The following is a 22,398-nucleotide window of genomic DNA, read 5'->3' as shown; positions in this document are numbered from 1 at the left end:
ATTTTGGCTATTTGTTAAAAATACAAATGTTTATATTAAATTACCATTGAGTATGGAAAGTATTATTCTTTTTATTGGATATATTTCATACTTATTGGCTTTATGGGCACTGTAAGTTTAAGAACTGAATGCTATAACTTTACATGACATCCCTAAAACACAAGAGCCATCATGATTATTAGCTGCACAGTAGGTAAATTAGCAGGGGAACAAATGAATTCATGTCACTTCTTCATATGGACAGCTCGAATCATGTACAAAACACCATACTTAAGCCATACTTAAACCATACTTAAACCATACATGACATGATTCCAGTTAACTAAAATGGGCAGTGACTAGAGACAATTCCAGGCCTTTTGTCATCACTTTTTTAACACATAATAGGAACAAACTTTATTGACTGTGATGAAATCTGGGTTTTTTTTTAGTTTGTTCCCATTTTAACTCATTAAGAGAACATTTTTAGACAACCTTGTACATTCCCCTTCTAATATATAGTACACAGGACAGGGTTCTGGTATCTCAGTATCTCAATAATTGTTTTGGCAGATATTTGTTTTCAGTCATATTTTCTCTATAGAGTTGAAATAGCAAAACATATTACACGCTGTTCTTCATACAAAACAAATTTACAGCTTTACTCACAATCCAAATAGACATCATTTTACTGTGGTAAGTGGTCATTTACACGGTAGGGCTTGGCAAGATCTCAGTAGCTGTTAGTCAGTAAAGCCGCAGTATATCTGCGTTTCCAGATGCATTCACTGATATATTACTTTTCATCGCAAAAGTTGATTTGAAGATATAAATATTGTATTGCTTGACTATGCTGGAAGTAGGGCTGGCACAAATTGGGTTATAGGAAAAAGATAAATGCTACATATAAATATATACATTTTTTTTAGATTTTTTTACGCTATGGATTCAAATTTGAAAGCAGGGATTATGAGCTGCTTATGGCTGTTTGAAAAAATATGAGCAGCTGACAGGTGAGGATAACGCTGTTAGCTCTGCCCCACCACTGAAAGCAATCCGTCTTTCAGCAAGAGAGAACTATAAACAGTATGAGATACAGCTTTTATTTGCTTGCTGAGCCCTTGGTGACTTTAAAGTGCATTGTATTACAAAGATAGCAGCTTTACTGAACAAGTACAGAAATAAAACTATTCCCCACATTGCAGATTTCAATTAGAAGACGATGTAACACAGTAGGGGACATTATTATTCCAAAGCCTTTCTAAAGGGTTCAGAATTGACCCTTATGACTGTATTAAGAAGTGCTGATCTGCACTTTTATTCACAGTTTGGGAGCAATATCATAGACAGGCATCATTGTTAAAATGGAAGCCCATTTATTGGGTTCCCAATACACTGTTGAGAATTCGTTATTGTTCTGGAGGAGCTGAACTTTCGAAAAAAGAATGACGAGGTATCCGTCGCCCACAATAATTAGAAGTATGACATATTTCTATTTACGTCACACCTATGTCTTTTAAATATAATTTGAAATACAAAAGGGTTGTATGTACTGTACCTGTGTAAATAGGGCTTGTGTTTAGGGGCATATTTATTATAGTGTGTAAGCCATAGCAACCAGTTATTTGCTTTTGTTTTCTAGCTTGTAGGTTAATGTTTAAATCTAATTGCTGATTGGTTGCTATGGGCACACTATAATAAATATACCCCGGTCTCTGTACTCTGTTGGTGTAAGAACTTGTTATGGTTGTTCAATAAAATTTAGTACATCCTTTTCCAATGTCTTCAGAACTTTTGTGGAGGAGAAGGCAGTAATTCAGGTTACGCTTTCTTGTTAAACCCCCTGTGTAATTAACTCTTCTTCTGTCATAAACAGTGCATTCATGTCGAATACAAGTGCATATATCCCATTTAACTGACATTTTCAGCTCACTATTTTTCCATGCAGTTTCTTCATGGGAAAATTATTTAAAAATGTAAAAAAGCATGGTTAATACTTACTTACCTTTGCCCTTGACTTAAATGCCTCTTCCCAGTGACAGTACTATGCTGGCACTTATAATGAGTCAAACTGCAAAATATTTTTTGCAGTACTGAATGTTGCATTGCAATGAGAAGCAAATATGGCGTATATTTTATTATGTTAATGTTTTATTCTTTATTTTATATCCACAGCTCCCGACCAGGAAGACCTCCAAAACGGTCACTAGGAGTTGGAATCCAAGAAAATGCCCGTCTACTGCCTCACGGAGTTCCAGGTCTCTTATCACCAGGACTGCTATCTCCCACAGGTAAGGAAAGACTTACTATACTGTTACACTTGCTCCACATCCACTGATCCACAGAGCATTTTTTACACAGTAACATCTATGTGGTTGCAGTTTTTAAAAGAAATGCAGCAATCCAAATGCTAATAAATTAACTGGTAAAGCTTATACTTTCAAAAAAGGGATTGGTTAATGGATTTACCTGATTGGAAGCAGGAAAGAATTATGGCAGAAACCATCCCCCCTCCCCACCATGTCCTAGAAATAATTCACCACATACCATCATGTTCTATAAGAATTCTTGTTGGCCACAGCTTTATTTTAACACAAGTACATTTGCAAATAACAATACATAACTTGTGGTTAAGTGCAAAATTATAACATGTAACATAACAGCATATCCATAATAATAAGGTCCCTGGCAGCGATTTGTAGTAATTTGAATTGCAGCATGACTGTACCAGATCCATCATCCACCCAGTTATCCAGCTTGTTGGGTCCACAGAGTCCCCTTACCCCTTAGAGGGGTTTTACCAAAAGCACACTTTGTCCTTACCAAAATACCATCATCTCTGGAATTGTTTTTTAACCAATCAAATGCACTGTCAAGGACCCACCACTCCTTGGCTGGTTGCTTACATTCTACCACACTTGTATCACTCTCCCCAAGGCCACAACTTACAACATCTCTAAATGGGGAAGGTGGGTGGGACTGTTTTTTCTCCTGCCTCTGTCTTAAAATGGCTACTCTGCCTAAGCTGGTTACAAACATGTCCCTTTATGCTCTGCCCACAAATTATATTCCCTTACTTATTAACCCCCACCTTGCCTGCTCTGCCCTGTCCTGTCATGAGCCCCTGAAGCTTCAATTCAGAGCTATGTGGCAATTGGGTGGAATGTGAAGGCCCCAAGTGAGGTTTTACTATTACTATGTTTAGTATTGCAGCCTGCAAAGATTTACCCTCCCTAAGGTTTGTAGAATGCTTAGCAGCAGTTTGAGACCTTTAGTAAAATATGAAAAAAACAAGTCGTTATGCCCAATGCAGCTGTTTAGCCAATTCTTTAACTATTTTTATAATTCATTTGAATTGTCCATATTTTGGTAGCTTAAATTTTAGATTTTTTTTTTTTTTTTTTAAAGAAATTTGGGGTGAAGGTCTAACCATAACTGGGCATGACTGTCCTAAAGCATACACACTTTCCAGTCAAGAATGTTAGGAGGTATGGCCTATGTGGCATTTACTGATTCAGGGTTGAATTCAAGGATGAAAAGCTAATCAGGGGGTATGTATGATAACCATCTGAAGAACCAGGTGGGCAGAAGGGCCTCAATACCCTAGATCCAACAGACATCTTCCGTTGTCCTGTAAAACAAGTTCCGAAGAGTCTGTTTTGTTTATTCAGAAAAATAATTCTGCAGTGACATGAAAATAAATACAGACAGATAGTGGTCTGGAATGCCAAAGGCAACACTGTAATCCAATACATATTGTGATCTTTATCTGTGCATCTGAACCCCACATGTCCAGCATCACTACAAAGCATTAACCTGGGGGTCACTTATTTTTCTATATATACATATATATTTGTAATGTTGAATATAGGCAATAAAACTAAAATTAGCCTTAGATTAAGTAATATTTTACTTTTAAAAATCCTCTGCAGTGGGAATGTAGCGTGAGAAGCGTCTTTGTCATTTTAGCTGCAATGTTTGATCTTACTGCAGCTGTTTTGGAAAGAAAAAGCAAATGTAACCACAGTATTTGGGTCCTTTTGGGATTCTGTTGGCATATGAATTGTTCATCTTGACAATTCTGCAGTGAATTACTTTGATATATATGACTAATAAATTAATATGATTAAATTAATGAGTGGTGCAAGCACTGCCAAACTTCAGTAGTCCAGCCGTAATGCTGCTTCACACTTGCATCTCATTCTTCCCCTGTGGCGAGAAGATCACTGCTAACCTACACATTGTCACAGTGATAAATGACATATCCCAGAGTGCATTGCATTCCATCTGGTCTGTCCTCAAAACTACATAAAATCAGAAATATTTAATACTGATTGCATATCCACTGTATAAAAGCCAGCTCGTTGCTTTTAAACAAATAAACATTTAGTCAAATAATTGCAAAAATTATGCACATGTTGCACTAACCATGTTATTTTTCTCCCTGGCACATTTATGCTCTACTAGCTTACTGTTCTCTTGGGAGGGATTGCAAATTACCACATAAAAAAAGGAGAAGGAGAAAAATGAAAAACACTGGAAGGCTTGTAAACGTACCATTTGTTTTGCTACTGATTATTTTGACATTCCAGTGGATAGTTGCTTACAAAAAAAATCATAGATAAGAAACACTGGTCAGCCCTGGGACTGTTACTTGTATTTGATGGGCACAGACATTTAAGGTCTGTCTGCGTACAGAACAGTATCAAAAACAAAAAATAATCAATATTTTAAAAAGCCACAATATGCTTTTTATCTTAAGCACAGGCTGAGTTCATACAACTCACCTAATTCGAGACCTGGCTCGCTCTTTAGCCTAAGTATTTTTATTTTTTTACATTCGTTTAGGCCAGTGCTGAATCTTTCATAGAGAAATATTAAAAGATTTATATGTTTTAACATTTGATGGAAATTTTGCTGAATCCTAGAAATACAGTAACCAGAGTTGCTCTGGAGAAGTTTTGGAGGCGTGTATGTGATGAGGTTACTAGGGCAGAAGAAAGTTTAAAATCATTAGAGGTGCAAATTTGTTGACTTGAAGTGTACAGTGTGGAGATGAGGCCTTAAATGTAAGGGGGGGGGGGGCATTGTTATTGCAAACTTTGTAGGTGGGAATGAGCATTGGTAGCCAGTGCAGGGATCTGCAGAGAGGTGCAACACAAGTTATGGGTTAGGTGGAGTCTTGCAGCTGTATTCTGGATGGATTGCAGAGAGAATAAGTAAGGGAGTGGTGGTAAAGAAGAGGTTGCTATAGTCTAAGTGGGAGATGATTTATGAGTGGACTAAACTTTTTGTTGTTTCCTGACTGAGAAAGGCATTTTCTTGCATAAATATTTTTTTAAATATTTTTAGCAAGATTTTGATTGAATTTGAAGAATTAATGTTAGTGCGGAATCAGGTTTGACTCCAGGATAGTGACCTTGCATACTAGTGTAATATCCTTTTAGGATACAGTATCAGATGTGTGACATTTTTAAAGGATATATGGGGTAGATTAAAAAAAAAAAAAGTACTTTGCCCACATCTCGTAGCAGGGCAGTAATAAACATTAGCAATCAATAGGCAATGAGAAATCAATTAGCAGTCTGTTACAGTCTGAGAAATGATAGCAAATCTCTGATAGGTTGCTATGGGTTTCTACACTCGTGCAAACCTGCCCACTGCTAATAAACAAGCCATAGTCTCTGACTACTAATAAATACTAGAGATCATTTACAGTGGGCATATTTCCTCCACTATTGATTCAGAGTTATGCTGAATTTGTACCTGCTCTAATTTTCTTATTAATTGTGCAAATGGGCCATTGATGGTAAATTAACCCCCTTTTTCCAGTTCATTTGGGTATTAGAAGATAATACACCAAAATCCAAAATTGGAATTTTTCAATAAGGGTAATATAATTAAAAAATGTTTTTCTGATTCTAGTAACGCATAGTAATTTATCAACTAATATAATTTCCTGGTCTTTTTTTTAAAACAAAAATCTGTTTGTATATTGAGAATATTGGCCAAGAACAAGTCCTTTCGCACACCTTTGCAAAACAGCTGTTGGTAGAGGTAGATAAACTATAAGGGTTTTTTTTAGCAGACACTACAATTTCTGCATCTCATCTTGGAGTTTTGGAATGTCCTAAAATAATTTTACTGTTGTATCCCGTAACCACTAGTTACATCTCTGGAAGTGCATCTTTGCCTGATTTAGTAACTCAAGTAGTTGGCTAAACCAGTCTGATCCAGTTGTTTGGCACCTAGTCAATGATAACATTATATGGGTGCCCTGTGCAGGAGAGGACTACATCAGCTACCCCATTCATTGTTCCTGGCAGAATCCTGCATTTGTTCTATTCTATATCTGACCCTGATTAACTATCATGAGTGGAGGCCAAAAATTGTGGTACCATACCTAAATATATACAATATATATATATAGAGAGAGAGAGAGTTATTTTTGGGCTATTTTTTCAGCTTATGGTAAACAAGCAGCTACCAACATATTTGTAGGTTGCATATTTACATTTTCAGCACAAAACTGAATAACATTGTACATGCTTTTTTCTCTCAAATCCTGTGAAATGTATATATAAAGTGACATGCTGCATACCGTAAACACCTAAATGAGACTTGCATTCATTTTATTTTACTTGATTAAGTACCAATAGACAAATAGAATAAATTATGCCTCTCATAAATGTTATATATTCAGCAACATATGGCATTTTTTTTCCTCTGCAAGTCAAACGGAATGCATAATTAACATTTCTGCCATGAAAGAGCAGTCACTCTTTGACATGTCTAGTGTTTTAGAAAATTGGCAGAAAAGTTAGTCTTATTGTAAAACAGCAAGATGAATATTGCTATGCACAAGGTAACCATGCAGCACCCCCTAGTTTAAGGGCACTCAATTTCATTTTATATTATTATTTATTAATTATGTTTATTATATTACAAATGAAAGTACTGTAGTCAAGAGATTGCCCAACAAAATGCTAAGATTATGTTTTATAGGTGGATAATAAAATGGTAAAAAAGCATAGATTTAATAAATAAATCTAGTAATAAAACTATATGTAGGGGCCCTGAGAATTTAGCTCAGGTAGTTCCACTATACTTTGGACACTTTAGGTGGTCCATTGTTAAACCCTGAGTAGTTATTTCCTTTTCCAGAATTAGAGTAATTTGATACCAGTTTAAGAACTGGTCGGTAGATGGCAGTGTGTGATGTTATAAAAGTGAGGGCACCCATGTGCTCAGTGTCTTTACCTGGGACCTCTCCTCATGGGGAGGTGGGTACAGGATTGGACTTGGGCAGGTGGCAGACCCAGTTAGGAAATCTAGAATTAGGTTAGTTCTGTGATAGTCACTCTAGGAGTGAAAGACAGGTTCCAGATGGACATTAGTTGGGTTAGTAGCCTGCAGTGACAAGGCTGCCAATATAGGGATTCAAGTGATTGAGCTCAGGGACACAGTGAGTGAGATTCCTGGTGCAAATGACTGCTGTGAGACTTGTCTACACTGGAAATTGGCACTAAGGCACTACTACCTCTGTAGGGGACAGATCATGAGTGTGAGTCCAGTTTGTGATGTACCATTTATTAGAAGCATTGAACCTGTGTTATGTGCGCCATTGGTTTTTTGAGTCAACTGTTGCTATCACCAGAAGATACATGCCTGGGATAAATAAATAAATAAGTTAATTTGTTTGAAGAACTGTTGCTCCATTCACTTACTAAAACAGTTGAAAGACTCTCCAGGCCATTGATCTTTTTTCATTGGTCCAGTGGATATCCACCAGAGTGGGAAGAACCACAGGTAATATATTTTGCTGGGCGTTGTAGGGAGGTGTCCCAACCAAATGTTTGACTGAGACACACTATAAGCAACACACACTTCCATTATTATTTTAGCTTACCTCAGGGTGGGCTACATACAGTGCATCTGGTCATATTTACTCATTTACAAACATACATTTTGAATGAATCTCTTCACTACTGGACAATTATAGGCCATTCATGGTGATGGCACTAAATTAAAATGGCTGGATCATAACCACTTGTGATATGTCACGGTCCATAAAATCTAAGAAGTATGTAGTACAAGGCAATTCATATATATACTGATTGCTTATTAAAACAAGTTAACCTTTTTTCTATCTGTAAAATTACTCTAATAGTGCCCAAAGTAACATACCTTTCCACCTGCATTCAGTCTCATTTTGTTTCTAAATCACATGCAGCTCAACTACAGCACATTTTAGCTACTTGCCCCACCCCTTTTCTTTTCTGAGCTCTCTTTCTCTCTTTGCCTTTGAAGATGTCAAAGAGATGCCTACTAGTGATGTGCAGGGCAGCCTGAAACCCACAGGTGGGTGTGGGCTGAGCACTTACTTCTGCCCTCCCTGCCCACGACGTTTCACTGTATAGGAATGCTATATTTATAGGCACGCCTGCCCACCCTGCCCCCTTTGTGATGTCAGAGAAGGGGATGGTGGCATGGGTCTATAAATGCAGCTGCTTTGCCGAGTCAGATTGGGTGTTGGATGGGAGCTGGTGGATCGAAATTTGTTGACCCACACATCCCTACAGCAAGCCAGATTTCTTTCCATTGGAGCAGGAGGCAAAAACATATGCAGCACACACCTTTTTGACCTTCTTCACAGTGAAAAAGAGAAGGAGAGCTCAGGAAAAAGGGAGAAGAGCTTCACAATAGATAAGGAAGCAGCTGAAAGAGGTGCAGTTGTGCTTTTTGTGATTTAGAAACCACCTTAGACTTATGCAAGAAGAAAGGTATGTTATTCTGGGGAATATTGAGACCCTTTAGTGGGATTTAAAATAAAAGGCTTACTTTTCTTTTAAAAAGTGGCATTTAGATACTTGAATCTGTGCTACCAATATTATTGCAGTTGGTTTTAGTTAACTTTTCAGTAAGGCCTTGTTTAGATTTATATAACAGAGTGGAAATTTTAACTTGTTTCAATTTCACATAATTCTACATCTTGGGTAATTTTGCCCTTACCGGTGAACATAGGCTGCTATGGACATGTCATGAAGCATTTTGTCAAAAATGTGTATAAACCCAGCTTCTCCAAGGCCTCACTTGATCTGAAAGTGAGGGTATGCAGCTCCCTCCCATCTAGATTCAGACCCCCATGCTCAGGTCATCAGAAGAAAGAACTAATTAAAAAAAACCTTTGAATGGCCAAATCCGACAAAGAGGCCTCATTTTGAAGCCTGGTACAAGGTGGCAAAACATGGACTTTAAGAGATAGAGTGGAGTCCAAGAAGTTGACTCTCACTCTAAATGAAGCACTGTCTAGGTCTGGCAATGCTGTAGGGTTTGCCAGGGTGGGGTGGGTGGTAGGTTCTGCATCTTCTGATAGATTTTTAATAGCTCTGCCTGCACAGACTATTGCCTTGGCACCATTTGCACCCCTTAGTGTTTCTGCACTTGCAACATGACCAATGGTAAACAAGTCATGTTATCTGATCATTTAGCTGGATGTATGATATGTTAAACTTGGCCACTTTTAGAGTCAAAGCAAATGTCTGGTTGGTCTTTCTAGATGAATGATTATAGCCCAAATTTCTTACATCTTGTGAAAAATAACACTATTATTATCTTTCTTAAACTGCAGAATGAAATGGCCATGAACCATTTTGTTTGCTTCATGGTAGAAATTTTTTTCTTCTCCTGGCCTCGAATACCTTAGGCATTATGATTTTTGTGTTCAAGGCAGTTGAATACATGCAACAGATGTGGTATTGTGCATTTAAGCAAGTTTGCAGCTACTTTCAGAACAATAAATTTAGGGTAAAACATAATGATGTACGTGAAATTGTGCACCAACTATACAGTAAAATGGTTGGGTCAAACTGATATTGCAAGAAGACTTCTCCTCATCTGTATTCATGAGATGTTTCATACATATATTTTGTAGACATCATACAGAGGCGTAAATGTAAACATGTCAGCAGGATTTCATAAAATTCAAATGAATATATATATGTAGACATCCATGCATTGCCGGCATTGTCAGTGTAGCTTTGAGAAATGAGAGACAATTTTTAGTGTTAAAGCATCAAAACTTATGAGACTATAGTCAACATAAGCCAATATACCTGTAATTAGAAGCAGGCATGGGACCTGTTATCCAGAATGCTTGGGACCTGGGGTATTCCAGATAATCGATCTTTCCTTAATTTGTCTATTAAAAGATAAATTACACATTAAATAAAATAGGATTATTTTGCCCTCAATAAGGATTAATTATATCTTAATTGGGATCAATTACAAGGTACTGTTTTATTACTACAGAGGAGAAGGAAACCATTTATAAAAATTAGAGTTATTTCCTTAAAATGGAGTCTATGGGAGATGGCCTTCCTGTAATTTGAAGCTTTCTGGATAACATGTTTCCAGATAATGGATCCCATACCTTTATTATTTATTAAATACTTTATTACTGTGTACTATGCTGTATTATATTACAGTAATCTTACTTTATTTACTATACAGGCATGGGATCTGTTATCTGCAAACCTGTTATCCAGAATGTTCCAAATTACAGAAAAGCCATCTCCCATAGACTCCATTCTAAGCAAATAATTCTACTTTTTGAAAATGATTTCCTTTTCTCTGTAATAATAAAACAGTAGCTTGTACTTGGTTCCAACCTAGATATTTAATTATTATTTGGAACAAAAAAATCCTATTGGGTTTAATTTATTAATGATCCAAATTATGGAAAGACCACTTATCGCCCCCCCCCCCCCCCCCAGGTCCTGAGCATTCTTGATAACAGGTCTTATACCTGTATAGCACTATTAATCATGGTCAGAGCTGTCCCTGTCCTATAGAGTTGACTCTATGTTTGTGTTTCAGCCCAGCACTTGGGAAAAATACATTCCGAAAAAACCCGTTATCCAGGGAGGTCCATTTTAAGCAAATAATTCTAATTTTTAAAAAGATTTCCTTTTTCTTTGCAGTAAAAAAACAGTATCTTGTACTTGATGCTAATTAGTCAGCAAAAGTACTATGTTGTGTTTTTAAAAATGTCTAAATGGTTTTTTTGGTAGCCTGAAGGTATGGTGATCCAAATTGTGTATCATTCCATTATCTAGCATTCTATATAACGGGTCCCATTATTTACCTTCTTAATTAGCTGCGAACAAATATATTTTACTACTTCATATAAGTTTTGTTGTTGTACAGGGTACAATGATACACACTTTAGCCAGCTACATATGACAATGAGTGACCTGTGCCTGATGCAGTCCTCCTGCCTTTTTTACTCAAACTGAATACAAAACAAGTATTGTAAATCGGCTGTATTTATTTGGTTCTTCTTTGCATTTTTTAGCATTTCTCTATCTTTTCCCTGCCCTGTCAGTTTCTATTGATGTCCTGTACCTGTTTTCTGTTCATCAGAAATAGAGCATTCTGTTCACATTCTTCATTTCCCACACAGGCTGACCATCCTTGCCTGCATATTGCTATAACGTACATCTAGGTACACCATTTATAATTAGATTATAATGAAATTCAGTAGAGGTATTTAGAGGGGTATGAGGTTTATTCTCTTTATGTTTGATCTGGCCAAATCTTACAACTGGTTCTCGGTGTCGTCTGAACGAGGGAGGGAAATCCCAGCTCCCATTGCCTACTGCAAGCCGCTTTGTGCTGCTTCTCTTATCCCCGGTTCTCCTGCCGATGTTCTAATTCAAGATTCATGCTGAGTGTCAGCAAGCAGGCAGGCAATCATCGACTTTTCTAGGCTCATTTTCAGAGAACAGATGCACAGGTCTGCCCTGGGACACACCGCAGAGGAAGGTATTGAATGTTATGTGCCTCAGTGTCATTTTTGTAAATGTATCTGTGTGTGTCTGTTTACCTGCCATTCTGTTTCCATGTTCGTAATGAAAAAAGTGACTGTGAGGTTCTGTATGTTTTTTGCTCTGTATGTATTTATACATAGATTTCATGTTACCATGCCACTACGCTATACAACAATCAGGATTATAATATTTTGTTTTCTATTTAAGGGATTGGCTACAGGCAATTAGTAATGGTGCTATGTAAAGATGCTATTTATACATCTCGGTACAATTAACAGGGATGTAGGAAAAGGAGGAGTACCCTGTGCAAATAATTAACATAAGAGGTGGAACTTCCCTCCAGGGCGTCTTTTTTACCCACCCTTTGCCCTAACTTACCCTTTTTTCCTTCCTGATTGCAGCAGAAGCTACCAGAAGCCTGTATAGTGCAGTGACAATACAGCAGCGTATAGTCAATGTAGTTGGCACAAGGCTATATGAACAACCTCTAGAGAGCATGTAAAATCAAGGAGGCATGTATATTATACTTGCGTTCTGAAAGGTTATATACCAAACGGTGGCACCAACAAATTGTTTATCTAACCAGGCCAGAGCACACAACTATAGCATAAGGAATGTCATCACATTTACTGGTAGAAATAAAAGGAAACTGCTAAAAAGAAATGTACTCCAACCAATTTAAGAAACAGGCCTAAGAAAAAATTCAGCAGTGCCAGGGTGGGAATAGAGGTGACTTCAAACCAACTGCCTTAAATTATCCTTTCACAGAGGAGGTATAGTACAGTGTTTTGTCAATAACAAGAAAGTTGGTAATTATTTGAATTTGGAATATTGGGCATAGGAAACATAATGTAAAATGGCTCCTTTGTAAACTGCTTACTTGATTGGACCTCATCATAAACCTCATGCACTTTGTTGTTTATGATTACCTTAAAATTATATTCAGTTTACTAGCCTGCATATTGCCAATCCCATTCCCAATCCTTGTAAATGGGTTGCCCAATCATTCAGTAACTATGCTGTAGATTAGTGACTGCCCAATTTAGGGTGTTGAATATTTCCAGTTAGGATGATTGCTTGTGCCATTTTTAAGGGGTCCAAAAAAATTGGAGAGAAAACTGAGCGGCAGATTTATTAACATTCTGATTATCGTGGTTTTGAAGTTTTTGAAACCATTACTAAACTCATTTCCACTAAAACTATGAATGTTCTAGTTATTCATTAAAAAATCTGAATTGAAAAAGCACAACCGCAAAAATGTGAAAAGAAAAAAAAAGAATACAAGAACCACACATTTTTTCATGGTTTTTATGTTTTTCCACCAATCTTTGTGGACTTACAAAGTGTCAAGTGTCTTTTTACGTGAAAAATTTTAGTCTTAGTCTTAGTTCAAAAAAATACAAATCATGAAAAAAAAACTGCTAACATCAGTAAATGCCCCCAAGACTTGTTTCAAATCTCACTTGCAATTAACAGGATTTGCTCTGCTAACTGGACAGGGGTCTAGTCACTACATGTTGTTGTTGAGGAAAGAAAATAAAGGCTTTACAGCATGTGTGCTCTTTCTCTAAAGGGGGCAAACCACAAAAAGCACAATCTGCTTCTCTTTAATAGATTTGCATCTAGGAATCAAAAAAGCAAAAAATAACCTTTTCATGCTGGGGCTTTAGTTCACCAGGACTGTACTTCCTACAAACCCTGCAATAATTGTTGTGTGATGGGAGAAATGAAACAAATACCAGCATAGCTCCTGATTAATGCATGATCTGATAATGTTTCTGGATTTTGTTTCTCATGTTGAAAGAATTTTTTTCTCTGTGCTAACTGGCTCAATTAGGCAAGGTCACCTTATATTTTATTAACAGATCAGGTTAGCTCCTTCTTGGGCTTCCACACAGTAGAGAATGATTCATGCTGCAACATATGTCAAGTAGAAAATAGCTTAAAATATCCCTGTGTCAAACCCATGCCGTTTTAACCTCATTACTTAATGGGGTTTTTCTAATAAAAGAAGAGATGCCACTCTTGTGTCTTACATAAAAGCACAAAGAACCTATTTAATGTAGGAATGTGTGAACGAAATGACCATGGACTGCTGGAGTGACATAGCTTTTAATGGATTCCATATGTTTTAGGGCACATCTTTAAATCAGCTACGCTTAATATGGTTTTGTGTAATCTACTTACTTCATACTGTATTTGCCAGTTCTATTCTCATAAAACCTTTTCCAGTAAATAAAAATATATTTAGATATGTGTATATCGGTAAAAGACATTTTAGCAGGTATACAGCAGAGATGTTCAACGCCATCTATGATTAGACGGCAAGGGAATTGTAGTTCAGCATAAAGGGGTGTAAGTACAGATTGGTCACTGTGACCTGATGGGCCCAATGTAATCTTTTATTTATAAGGCACAATCCCCAACACAGAAAGTGCAACAGTTTTCTTCACAGATTCTTAGCAGCCCAACACACACTGTTGTAAAGTTCTAGAAATTGTCACTAGTCATGTGGTGGGCCCTGAAGATTTTGGGGAAGCTCCATATGTAAGTTAAACTTTCTCTGACCAGACTAAATGACAGGGTTGCTCATCTCTATTCGGTAAGGCCAAATACTGACCAGAAATGGTTTGTTTACTCTCAATAAAAGTAGAAACATATATCCAGGCAAATATTGGGTTCTGATTATTAGTGCTTACATCAGTGCTTGGATAGAGCGTCCGCTGAATGAAATATAACCACTAGAAATATACACTTACATTGCTTTTTGGATACATGATTATTCCTCTGTCATGAAAGATGTACTGAAGACATACTGGCAAAATATTTAAGATTTTTATACTCCCCCTAATGCTTATTTTCACTGGGAGATTTGTGCCTTATCAAACCTGCCAGAGTGCTTCAAAGACTACATACGTATCACTTGCCGACGAGCTGATTCCAAGTAGTGTGTGTCAGTAAGTCTAATAATTTTGCCCACTTATGCAGAAAACACAGTTCTAGCCTCTCTATACACCCTCAGTGCTTAGCAGAATGCAATTGACTTGGCCCCAGCAATCTTAGAGCAGGTGACTTGATTACACTGAAATCAGGCAGAAAATGTCCTCTTCGGGCCACTCGAGTGAATCAGTCAAATTATCGAGTGGCAAAACGAATTCAACACCTCAGGCTATCAGAGCTGCCACTACCTATAAGTCAAGCCTTCACTAAGTGTGAAATTTCCTTTTTTATTTTATTCTCTTTCATTTATTATGTTTATTCTTGCTAATCCACTTAGAGCACCTTACTTGTGTTATTATTGTCTCAGATACAGAGCTAGATAGTTCAACATGACTGATTTCTACTTAGGATCATATTATCATTCCTGTCATCCTACATTACTTTATAGATTTAAAAAGTGGCCAATAAGTTTGTTTAAAAAATTAAGTGGAACACAGAAAGATCAGTTTTAACTGATTGCAATTTAAGTCTTTACAGACGATTCACAAATAGCTAGTTACATGTGAAATAAATCTTTTATTTAACCTAAATACTGTATTTTTACTTTACAAATCTTTTTTTTTGTGAACCTAACCCCACCCCCCCCCACACACACAAAAACAGTCTTGATTACAATTAGACACAAAAGGCAGATGATTTTAATCATTTATAAATATGATTAGTGGGGTGGACAGATGCACATTTCTTTGTAATTGTTGTAATTCAATCAATCACCATCATAATTCAGACTGGTAAATGAAATGCAATTTGCTGAAAACCCATAAAATTGATGCATTTTACTGACAGATGTCTGAAAGCTGCTTTGGGTGTTTGTATAGAGCACTATCCCATATGGGCAATCTCTGCATTCTGAAGCTGGTGATACACATAAATAGCTGCTCATCTGGTCAGGTTGCTAAGTATCTTTTTCCAGTGTGCCACCCAAATGGGAGACCTAGGACTAGTTCACATGGAGGGTCTATCATAATCTTTTAACTTCCTGCATTATATATATATATACACACACAGATTGCCAGTAAGCTGCACACCATGATATACAGATGATACCTGGGTCCCAGTGCAAAAAAAAAAAAAAAGTAGGTATACAGATGTAGAATGATGGCACACGCAGGAATTTTCATGCAGGAGTCGCAGAGTTAAAGAAATAAATATGAAGTTTTATTTAGTCCAACATTTAAGTTCATTGACAAAAGTTCCAATCAGGAACTGAAACGTTGGACTAAATAAAACCTCAAATTTATTTCTTTAACTCTGCAACTCCTGTGTGAAAATTCTTGCGTGTGCCATCACTCTACATCTGTATACTGTATATATATGGTGCAAAAAATAGAGGTGTTTGCCTACTTTCTTAAGCACAATTCTGTTCTCTCACAGAATAAAATAGTTGCACCTATCTCTGTATATGGCATGGCCTGCATCTAGCATACTGCAGGAGTAACAAATGAGCAGAAGTGAGAATCCCTAGGCATGCCCCTACTTATCACATTAGTCAGGATGTGCTTGGCTGGACTTCAAGTGCATGCAATACTTAACGCCTCCTTAGGGAAGTTGTTATGTAAAGGGATCACTTGCACCTGTCGGTGCTGCACTCAGTGTTGTTAATCTGGCATGGAGCATCACTAGCACTATTAACAGTGCCAAGAGTATGGGCTCTTAAAGGTAAGTTGTGCCCCTTATCAATCAAATGAGGTTATGCAATAAAAGAGACTAGCTCCCTTATGTAATAAAAGCCACTTCGTTTGCCCAGGTGGAGTATCTCATAGCAACCAATTCGATGTTTGCTTTCAAACAGTTGACCAGTAAATCCTACATGCTGATTGGATGCTATAGGTGATTAGACTTTGCATCTTTTATTACATAACCCAGGTGCAGTAACCCATAGCAACCAATCATCAAATAGCAATTACTAATTACTTGTTTAAAAGCTAACATCTTAATGTTTCCTATACAATATATATGTATATATATATATATATATATATATATATATAATGATTTGGCAATAGCACATGCCATTAAACATTATCAGGCAGGGTCTGACATAACTTGGGTGTAACTGAGGGCAAGTGAAGAGAAAACTGTTTAGTATTTATAGAAACATGTTTGTGAAAAAAATGTAATTTTAGGGCTTAATTGGATACAAACATATTTGCACACAATGAGTAACAATATCTGATATATAAATTATGCCTTAATTAATTAAGCTTCACATCAACGTACCTGTGGTTGCTAGTGTTTCTAAGATCAGGGCTTTTGGGGTTGGAAGAGGGATTTTTGCATATGTTGTTCTGTAAAAGGACTATAATGTAAAACACATACACATTTGACTTGGCATGCTTATTATAAACTTATTATTTTATTGTAAATATATTGAATTACTCCCAACTGGTAGTAGATATGAAACCGTGGACATTTCCAAGGTCTTGAAAACTTGAAACTCGTAGGCCAATACAGACTGTTCCTTGAAATTAGGGACTGTTGACAAATATGGCTATAAGTGGTCATCAATATGAGGAGCAAAAAAAAAAATTGTGATCCATTCTACTGCTGCACACTGAAAGTAATTGCTTAAAATAGTTGCTCTCTGTGTAGTTAATTAGTTGGATGCAGCTGGGTGCAGTGAAGCGCAGGGAAATAAGTTGACGTGCCTGTGGTCATTCAGGAAATTACTGTTATAACCAGCATTACAGAGCTCCCTTTTCCACAACCAGTCATTTTAATATGAATGTTCTCTGTGCATTCCCAATAGCAACTGCTTGCTCTCTTTATTGTCAGTCTTAGCTCTACATTTTAATAGAGCTGGAAGTTGGCAACCTACAGATCACTTATTACCTATTAGAGATGGATTCGGAGTTGCTGTAGCTGTTCCTGTTTTATGCAGCGTAATGAAGATATCATGTGGATATTCCAATAATAAGTTGTGACCTAAACGAAAATAGGTGTACATATTTAGCAGACTAAGCACAAAACTCATCTAATAAGAGAAAGAAAAAGTTTCACCAAGTGGAAGCACATCACTATATTACCAGCAGAGCTTACATAGTCCAGGGAAAGTAATGCTTGTAAAATGTACTGTTGTGCCTTAAGGCTAGGTCTGGTAGGTGTCACATTAAATAATCATGTTATTTCTGATACTTCTTAATCTCATTATTAGGTCTGATTAACCCCTATAGATAGGCCTCTGGTCATAATGTTTTCACTTTACTATGGGTGAATTGGATTTACAAGCAGCAAAGACCGTTAAAGTATATTTTATCACTAATATTTACATGGCAATAATCATTACCTTCACTGATAAATGAATATCTTTCATGATAAGGAATACTGGGATTGTAGTTAGTCAGCTTGATGACCACAAACTGAAATCAATGGTTCAGGATAGTGTTAAGAATTCTTGAAGATATTGACAAAAGTCAATTCTATGTTAGGTTTTTGTATGCAATTTTTAAAGCATAAAGAGAAGGAGGTAAAATAATAGAGAAATTATCCTATATATTGCATTAATTTAAGAAACTAAAAAACTATATTACCATGGTCGAAAGTGATAGATATACTGTATTTTTTATGTGAGTTTAGTCAGTCAGTAATCTACTTTTAAACTTGTTTCAGCATTGGCAGTAAATACAGTATCGGTGCTCTTGTATGCTGGTTTCAGAGCAGCTATCAGTAATCTTGTTCTATCACAGTCAATAGTTGTGTTTGCCAATGTATACTGCTTCTAGCACCCCCAATAGATGTCCTTGTTTTTGTATACAGTCAGCAGTCAAGGCAAAAATGCATTTTTCCCTGTATACTGGTTCCATGGAAGTCAGCAGACAACTTGGGTGTCGCTTTGGGTGTTAATTTCAAATACCCTATATAGGGTGCTTAATAGGATGAAACATTAGCACAAGGGGTTTTATGGCTGTGTTGCATGGGTGCCATCAGTAGGTTGGCACCTGTAACTGTCATCTAAAAATTATACCTTATATGCAAAATTTAGCTACCCTTGTAGATCAGGTACAGCATCACTGACCCTGCTAGGACTGGTCACTCCAAATAGTTCAATTGCCCTTCATTCCCAAAATGGAAGGATCAGATAGGAAAGGGTTTGCTGTAAGCAATACTTTAATCTCTATACTTGCTATTAATATTTACACTACTTGTCCTATACAAAAAACAATTTTTGAAGTCACATTGTATTGTTGTGTTTATATTAAACAGTTTTTTAAAATATGTATAAAATTATTTATAAAAATGATTGCAGCAGCAAGGGGAAAGGATAGATGGATGTAAGCACAATGGAAAAAGTATTATTAGTTTTTACAGAATAAACCTGTACATCAAGCCGACTAATAAAGTCCATGTCAAAACACGATTTCTTTTATAGAGGAGAAGAAAAAATGTAATGGTTTATATGTCCTTAAATAATTTCTTTATGTTTCCCAATAGGTACACAGCTAAACATTTGTTAATCTCGCAGCTCTGACAAGCAAGGCCTGCAGAATTAGGCCAACCACTGCTACAAATAGCTGGGGCACATGAAACAGTAATCATTGCTTTCCAGTCTATTATTAGATTAACTTCGCAGGGATTGCTTTTTTTTTTTTTCCTCCTGTGAGTCGATGTATAAATGACATGTTTTACCTGCTAATAAATCTACCAGCAGAGTGGCTGCAACATGATGTTCCTACGCCCAATCCCATGACAGGTTATGTTAGATTGCTGCGGAAGGGTACAGCTGCAGAATACCATTACAATTTAAAGGCACAATGGAACTTTTACAGAAAATATTACTGGAGCGCTGTAGTGATCAGTCTGACGATTGCTTTATTGCTTCAATCTAATATATAAAGAGTCTTCTGTTAAACAAAGGCGGTTTTTGCTATATCTTAACCAGGGTCGGACTGGGCCACCGGGACACCGGGAAAAATCCCGGTGGGCCCCGGCGGCCCAGACCCGACCCTTGCGGCGCTCCCCCTGCCCGAACGCTCCTGCCCCGACGCGTTATCAGTCTGACGATTGCTTTATTGCTTCAATCTAATATATAAAGAGTCTTCTGTTAAACAAAGGCGGTTTTTGCTATATCTTAACCAGGGTCGGACTGGGCCACCGGGACACCGGGAAAAATCCCGGTGGGCCCCGGCGGCCCAGACCCGACCCTTGCGGCGCTCCCCCTGCCCGAACGCTCCTGCCCCGACGCGTTATATTTATGCGCTCGGGGAAGGTCGTCGGGTGGGAGGACCCTGCGAGGTGGGTTAGGGGGGGCCCTGCGAGGGGGGTTGGGAGGGCCCTGGGGGGAGGTACGCTATGGGCGCGAGCCCCGGTGGGCCCTCCACACCCCAGTCCGACCCTGATCTTAACTAAAGCCCAACTAAAGAAGTAGGATAGAAATGTTGTACATATGTTTTGGGGCAACCACAGCCCTTTAGGGAAGATCTCTGAAGATGCCCCAGTAGCTCCCCATCTTCTTTTCTGTTGATTCCCTGCACATGCTCTGTGCTGCTGTCACTTACTGAGCTTAGGGACTGACTCACAATATATACAGAAAATAAACATCACAATATAAGGTGGATTAGTAATTAATGCCGTTAATTACTAAATGGCTGCTCAGAAACCAGTGCAATTAGCATCAGAATTTAATAATCAGCCCTGTAGCATCAGCTTATATGACAGGCGAAGCTCATTTTCTGCTTGATAATTTGCAACGACCCCTAAGCTTAGCTTCCCAGCAGCTGCCCAGAGCAAACTGAGCATAAGTGTGCCAGATACCTTCAAGATGAGGAGCTCCTGTGGCAAGTTTGAATTACTGATTCATTGCTGCTATTGAGATTGTAACTCTTTAATCTGGTGCAGCAAGTACAGTATATAAAATAGGACATTTTTGCCATATTTATTTTTAGGAGTTAGCTCTCCTTTAAGAACTCCACATATACAAATGTTTTGTCAATTTCTGAACATACTGTATAATCACCTGTGCATCTGTGGGCAACCAAATCAATCAGATGGTTACACTGATGGTTTTCCAGAATGGAAAACCATAGCAATTTACTGATTTTAAATAAGCTCTGTATAACTGATTGGCCTGCTCTGTTGCCTAGTAATTTGCCCAAAGGCCTGTGAACTTATTGTTGAATCAATGTGATTTGATTGTTCACATGTAGCCAAGTTGATGGTCATACGTCACATTCTGTTACATATCCAGGAACTGATTCCATATGTGGCCAGCTTTAGGACACATTGGCGGAAATGTAACAAATAGTGTTATTACAAAAAGGGGCAATGAGGAAAAAAAGTTTTTTTTACTGTAGTTTAACTGAGAACATAGAAAGAAAGAAATGTCTGCCCTTGTCAATGGAAGCAGCAGCACTTCATTTAGAATGGAAGGCAGGAAGAACTGATTGGTGCAGTGGTTTTAGATGCAACTCACTGCGGGGAAAACCCAAATTGCCCACTGCATAAATATACTACATAAATGAACCCTATTGTCAAAAATATACAGAGGTGTCTTTAAATGTGAAACCCATGGGCTGGCATTCTTACTTATCAGACAGTAAACAGCCCCATATTTTTAGTCTCCCCCATTTTTCTGCAGTATCAGGTGTCCCACTGGCAGTAATTTGCACCTGAAACCCAACTTAATGGCTTCATTAAAATGCATAGAATTGTTGCCTTAATCCTATGATATTATCCAAAACAATGGAGCAGGGGGTGGGGGGGTGGAATGGAGGTGAAGCGGGGGGGAGATCCGGGTTGTCACCTTCTTTATACACCTGGAAACCACTGACCAGATTGGCTTAAAGAGGTGGTTCACCTTTAAGGTAATTTTTAGTATGTTATAGAATGGCCTATTCTAAGCAACTTTTCAATTGGTCTTCATTATTTCTTTTTTATTTATTGTTATTGTTACTTTCTACAACTTGTTTTTCTATTCAGGCCCCTTTCCTATTCATTTACCATCCTCTCATTCAATCTGCTCCCTGGTTGCTTAGTTAATTTGGACCATAGCAAGCAGATGAAATTGCAGAACTGAAACTGCAGAGCTGCTAAATGAAAAGTTAACTAAAAAACTACAAATAATAAAAAATGAAGACCAACTGCAAATTTTCTCTGAATATTATGCTCTGCATCATACCTTAACTTACAGGTGAAACAAAATGGATGCACTTTCATATCTCAGGTGCTTTCAGATATCATTTCTGTCCCTATTAGAGTTGGCATTTGAAATCTAAACTACAAATATATGCTTTGTTATTGCAACAATTAGAAGAACTGCCTGGAAAGTACCTAAAAGCAATATATATCAGATATGGCAAACCCTGCAGCCCTCCAGCTGTGGGGGTAGGTTGTGACCTGGAAAACCGCATTTGTATCCTCTTGGACACACTACACAATCTGACCTGCAACTGCTTTATATGCAACCTAACCTGCTAACCAGTGGCTGCCATAAAACCAAAAATCATGTCACAATACATCTGATGTGGCTTCATTTTAGAGAGGAAGCGACATTATTTTAATGTGGGGGACAGTTCCGCGTCCTGACTCATAACTCAAAGACCTACTGACCCACACCCATACTGTATCCACAAGTCCTACCCACAAATTATAT

At 37.5% G+C, this 22,398-nt stretch overlaps 1 protein-coding gene across 6 annotated transcripts in view; it reads left to right on the top strand.

The window, feature by feature from the left end:
• Nucleotides 1-22,398, top strand: part of dach2 (dachshund family transcription factor 2) — a 323,436-nt gene that overhangs the window by 169,459 nt on the left and 131,579 nt on the right. For 5 of the 6 annotated variants that reach the window (XM_031906819.1, XM_018096094.2, XM_018096093.2 and 2 more), the window contains 1 exon segment: nt 2,155-2,270. In XM_031906819.1, coding sequence (XP_031762679.1) covers nt 2,155-2,270 — 116 coding nt within the window. 6 annotated transcript variants of the gene reach the window in all.

This window comes from Xenopus tropicalis, chromosome 8, assembly GCF_000004195.4.
Source record: "Xenopus tropicalis strain Nigerian chromosome 8, UCB_Xtro_10.0, whole genome shotgun sequence".
NCBI classification, from domain to species: domain Eukaryota; kingdom Metazoa; phylum Chordata; class Amphibia; order Anura; family Pipidae; genus Xenopus; species Xenopus tropicalis.
Note: the sequence above shows the minus strand (reverse complement) of the source record. Positions and strands in the feature narration are given on the sequence as shown.